Source organism: Mustela erminea, chromosome 9 (assembly GCF_009829155.1).
Source record: "Mustela erminea isolate mMusErm1 chromosome 9, mMusErm1.Pri, whole genome shotgun sequence".
Classification (NCBI taxonomy): Eukaryota; Metazoa; Chordata; class Mammalia; order Carnivora; family Mustelidae; genus Mustela; species Mustela erminea.
In genome coordinates, this window is record NC_045622.1 from 61,895,710 (window position 1) to 61,901,764 (window position 6,055).

At 37.2% G+C, this 6,055-nt stretch overlaps 1 protein-coding gene across 1 annotated transcript; it reads right to left on the reverse strand.

Annotated features, from left to right (window-relative positions):
• Positions 1-3,514: 3,514 nt before the first annotated feature.
• On the reverse strand, positions 3,515-4,438 carry LOC116600155 (olfactory receptor 2D3-like). The gene has a single exon (XM_032360276.1). The coding sequence runs from the start codon at positions 4,436-4,438 to the stop codon at positions 3,515-3,517; it is 924 nt and encodes a 307-aa protein (XP_032216167.1).
• Between the last annotated feature and the right edge of the window lie 1,617 nt (positions 4,439-6,055).

Sequence of the window (6,055 nt, forward strand, 5' to 3'; positions counted from 1 at the left end):
TATATATAATACATATATATATAATCAGCTCACACATTGATTTCAATACCTTAGCTTGCATTCCCTTATTAAATCAACTCACACATATAGATAATATATATTATATATATTATTATATTATTATATTATATATAATTATTATTATTATATATATTGATTTAATACAGAAGTAACAATCATATAACATGGAGGATGCTAGGAGAAGGAAAGGAAAAGTAAAGAGGGGGACATTGGAGGGGGAGAAAAACCATGAGACTGTGGATTCCAAGAAACAAACTGAGGGTTTTAGAGGGGAGAGGAGTGGGGGCAATGGGTGAGCCTGGTGATGGGTGTTAAGGAGGGCATGAATTGCATGGAGCACTGCATGTTGTACATAAACAATGAATCTTGGAACACTCAGAAAAGATTAATGATGTCTTTATGGTGACTAACATAACACAATAAAAGTTAAAAAAAACAACAACCTGAAAAACTATTTTCTGTAGAGGACAAGGGTAGTTCCCAGAATATGGTGGCTTTAGTAGCTTGTTAGTTTCTCACATGCTATTATTCGCCTAGCTGCTCCCACATAGCCATTGATAGTCTGGCATACAGCCAAAGACTGATGTTTTCATTTAAAAGTATATATCAGTATCTGTGTTTTCTTACCTTGTTGACTCCACCAGTTCCATAATGAGGTCCATTGCATAGTTTTTACATAACTCAAAGTGATCCATGGCCACTTTCCCAATGATCATTCTGATTATGTGATATATAACTTCCCTTTTGCTTAATAACAAGTGAAGAGGAAATGATAAACTGAGCTTCTGAATGGCCATGAACCAGCAGGATATCTAAAAGTAGATGTCATTCAATTCCACTTCTGGGTAGTTAAATGAAGAAAATAAAAACACTAATTTGGAAAGATATATGTACCCTTATGTTCATTGCAGCATTATTTAGTCAAAATATGGAAACATGGAGCACTGGTTGTGGTGAAAAAACAATGAATACTGTTATGCTGAAAAGAAATTAAAAAAATAAAAAAAATATGGAAACAACCTAAGTGCCCATCAATAGATGAGTTTATAAAGAAGATGTAGTGTATGTATACAATGGAATATTACTATGCCATAAAAAATGGAATCTTGCCATTTGCAATGACATGAATGGACCTACAGTATATTATGCCAAGTAAAATAAGTTAGACAAAAAAAAGACAAATACCATATGATTTTACCTATATGTGGAAATTAAGAAACAAAACAAATAAAATGAGAGAGAGACAGACTCATAAATACAGAGAAAAAACTAGTGATTGCCAAATGGAAGAGGGTAGGGGAGATGAAATTGGTGAAAGGGATAAAGGGGTACAAACATTCGGTTATAAAATCACTAAGTCATGAAGTGTAAAGTACAGCATAGGAATCTAGCCAACAATACTATAATAACTGTCAGGTGGCAGATGATATCTACATTTATTGTGGTGAGCATTATGTAATGTATATAAATATCAAATCATTATGTTGTACACCTGAAACTAATATAATATTGTATGTCAGCTATACTTCAATTAAAAAATATAAATGCTTACATTTACATCATAGCTTCTCAAAGAATCTGTAGTACAAGATCAGTTTTTTGTTTCCTTGTATAAGATCATGCTGATACATATAATCTGAAAATAATACAACTCACAACTGCCTAATGAATCTATTATTGCATACATTTATTCTCCCATGCAGAATCATTCTGCACACAATGCATTCAATTCAGCAGGGACATCATGACACAGAATGACCAGTGCTGGATACCCAGAACAAGCCAGGGACAGTGAAGCTGGAGCAGCCAGACCTGTGTGGCAAGCTTGATTTTTTTAAAATTTTTTTTCAGCATAACAGAATTCATTCTTTTTGCACCACACCCAGTGCTCCATGCAATACTTGCAAGCTTGATTTTCATCAAGGTCTTCTCACTTTCTCTGGCTCCCGCCAAACTTCATCCATAATTACTTTGTTTATAGATGGTCATGAAGTGATAGCAGAACTCCAAGTTGAAATTTCTCTTGGTAAAAGATAAAAGGAGGTTTGGCTATTGTCATCAGCATTCTTCTATATGACAAGAATCCCTACAAGAAGCTCTAAGGAAGATGGGGTGTGGCAATCAGGGGATATTTTAAGTCTGGGAAATGAAGTACAAGTGGTACATGTCTGTGTCATAGGACTTCTGCCAGGAGAAAGAGACAATCATGGGGGTGGGGGAATGGACAGAAATTTGATGGCCCCCAGCTACATTTTTTTATGGCTCACACGCTCTGCTGCCAGGCAAGGAAATTGGTAGTGTTTCTACATGCCAAAGAAGAGTTGGGTCAATTCCACTTAATACTTACAGGTAAAGATTTAGCTGAGGGTAGAGCACAACAGTGGATTTTCTTCCAAGGGAGGGGCAGTGCACACGCTGAACATCAGTGAGTATCCACAAGCATTACCAGTAGTGCTTTTGCCAAAACTGTGGTTATAGCAGTTCTTTAAAAAGCTAAAGGGGCCATTTAATCCCACAGAACAAGTTACATCTTCTGGGATTGCTTCTCATATGTCAGCCATCCTTTTCCACTTTCCAAAAAGGAGAACTTAATGGATACTGGCACAATCAAACCTGCAGAAGAGGGATGAGCAAGTCTGAGGAAGGAACAGCTGTGGTGTATTGGTGTCACAGACATTTCTGATAAGAGAGTTCTGATGTAGGCACGTTGCTTCTTAATTCTCGTTCCTTCAACCCAACAATTGTTCTTGGAGAGAAGGAGTGTGTGGTATGTGAATGATGTATGTTGGACTATGAGATCCCACACATTATTGTCTAAGCCAGTAGCTCCCCCATGTGTAGTTGAATCGACTATAGCACTATTTTGGGACTCTACAGCAAAACAAAACATCCCCCCCAAACAAAACAAAACAAGAAAGAGGGTTCCATGTTAGACTTTTAAGGTAAAAAAATTGATTTTTTACAGGAAATTATAGAATTTAGAAGAATTTTTAGAAGAATTGTATTTAGAAGAGTTATTTAGAAGAATTGTAGAAACACTACGAATTTCCATTGATCCAGCATCTGTGGATGACTTGTAGAAGTTAGCATGGGATGAGGCTGACAAGAAGCAATGGAGTTTAGAACCAAAAGTACTATCTCTGGGTGAAAATGGATTAGTGAATCAGTAATGCAGTATAAATGAAGATCCTCTTTGGTATATAAAAATATTAATATAAAATGATACATAAATATAATTTATATTATATGTAATGTGGTAGCAAAAAAGCTTTTATGAGGCAAGCAAGCTATAGCCACAGAGAAGAAACTTGAACAAGATACAGTTGACAAATTAAAAACATTCTAGATGCACAAGAGTACACGCATGACCCTTATTGATGTATCAGCCTAGAGATAGTTCAGAGAGAAAGCTGTTAAAAATGTTGAATCAGTTTGGAATGTCTTCATTCCCACAGCTGTACATCAATATAAAGATTATTGTCTCTGAGAGGGTTTATCTTCCAAATACTTTCATAAATGCCTTCTTCACATCCTTGTTTCTCAGGCTATAAATGAATGGGTTCATCATGGATGTTATGACTGAGTAGAACACAGAGATCACCTTATCCCCTTCACTTATGTTCTTGGAATTTGGACGCATGTAGGTAAATATTGTTGAGCCATAGAAGAAGACAACAACGATGAGATGAGAACCACAAGTAGAAAAGACCTTGATCCTCCCCTCTCCTGACTGTATCTGAATCACAGTGGAAATAATATTCCAATAGGAGAAAAGGATGAGGGAAAGAGGACCAAGGAGAATTACCACACCCATTGCAAAGATGGCAATCTCAGCTTTGTAGGTTTCTTCTGAAGCCAACTTCAGGAGTGCAGGAGGTTCACAAAAATAATGATTAATTATGTTCTGTCCGTGGTATGACAGACATAAAGTAAATGTTGTGTCTACCAGAGATACAAATGCTCCAGTGGCCCAGGACCCTATGCTCAGCTGTATACACACCCTCTGGGTCATGAGCATGGAGTAGTAAAGGGGCTTACAGACAGCCACATAGCGGTCATAGGACATCACTGCTAGGAGGGAACTTTCTGTACACCCAGCTACTAGGAAAAAAATCATCTGAATTGAACACCCAGCAAAGGAAATGGTTTTTCTCATTACTAGCAAATGGAATAACATCTGGGGGATGATTGTTGTAGAGAAACAGAGATCAGTAAATGACAAGTTTTTAAGGAAGAAGTACATTGGTGTTTGAAGTCGAGAGTCGATATGAGTTAGCATTATGATGAGAAGATTTCCCAACAGAGTTATCAGGTAGATGATGAGAAACACCACAAACAGGAGGATCTGTATCTGCCGATCTGAAGAAAGGCCCAGCAAGATAAATTCAGTCACATAGGTTTGGTTTTCTGTGCCCATTGATGTTTATTTCTGCCTACACATTAGCATAACTAGGGCAATCAGAAGTTGACTATAATGGAAAATCAAATCCTGAAAGCAAAGATCTCATTGCAAGAACAAAAGTATTTGACTGAAAACATTCTTGGAAGCATTTAAGACACTTGATTTTCTAAAAATTCCATACCTAATTCTTACTGAAACTATTTGAAAAAGGATGCCAACATATTATATGGATTTGAGAAAACATGATGAGTTCTGCCTTTAGTAAAAAGCCCAGGTTTTTCTTTTTCCTAGTTTATTTTCTCAGTCAGCAGATTTTGACTTTCATCAAGGAGCAGAAGCAATAATTATCTTTTCCTTTCTGTTTACAAGGGATCCTTTGTCATCCTTCCTAGTAGGAAGGGAATTTTAAGAAACCATTTAGATCATGTAATAATCCACAGTCCTAGTACTTTTCTAAATTGTTTACAGTGTCAGAGAATCAAGGCTTGATGGCAATGTGGAAGATTAAGACATAATGGGCCCTCATCACTTCTGAGCCAAGATGTTGGAGACAAGACCAGACTTGGGTAACACCACACACTATGGAACAAAGGACAACCCTTTGTGGAGATAAAATGGCACCATAATAGCTGTCTGCACAATGGCAGTGTCTTTTCTGGTGCAACTAGTGTTTGAGCTCATTCACGCTGCTGTTTGTTTCATAGAATCCAATGAGATGTGTAGGTGAATCAGTAGGAAATCAGGTTCTGGTCCAATGCTTTGTACTCAGGCAGAAATACTATTCAGTTTATATATTACTGTACATCAGGAACAAGCAAGGAATAACATGGCTGGATATAAGCTAATAGAGAAAGAAATTAGAGAATGTAGCTGGGGACATGGGCAAATGGTTGGCACTTGTGGCTGGAGTCTTCTATCCCTGAGAGGGTTATGTTCAAATAATCTTCGACAAAGCAGAAAAAATATCTGGTGGCAAAAAGACAGTCTCTTCAATAAATGGTGCTGGGAGAATTAGATAGTGAATCCAATTGGCTATGTATAGAAGAATGAAACTCAACCATCATTCTCTCATATCATACATAGAGATAAACTCGACATGGATGTAAGACCTCAGTGTGAAGCAGGGATCTATCAAGATCCTAGAGGAGAACATAAGCAGTAACCTCTTTGACATTGGCCACAGCAACTTCTTTCAAGACACATCTCCAAAGGCAAAAGTGAAAGTGAACTTTGGGACTTCATCAAGATCAAAAGCTTCTGCACAGAAAAGGAAATAAAACAAGGAAACTAAACAAAGAAGAAACCCAGGGAATGGGAGAGGATATTAAAAAATGACACTACAGGCAAAGGGCTGATATCCAAGATCTCTAACGAACTCCTCAAACTCAGCACACACAAAACAGATAATCATGTAAAAGAAATGGGCAGAAGACATGAACAGACACATGAAAAAAGGTTCATCATTACTATCCATCAGTGAAATTAAAATCAAAACCACATAGATATACCACCTTATACCAGTTTGAACAGCCAAAATCAACAGGACAGGAAGCAGCAAGTGTTGGAGAGGATGTGGAGGAATGGGAACCCTCTCAAACTGTTGGTAGGAATGCAAGTTAGTGCAGCCATTTT

Coding starts and splice junctions, on each gene's coding strand:
- LOC116600155 (XM_032360276.1), bottom strand. CDS start 4,438: ATGGGCACAGAAAACCAAACCTATGTGACTGAATTTATCTTGCTGGGC.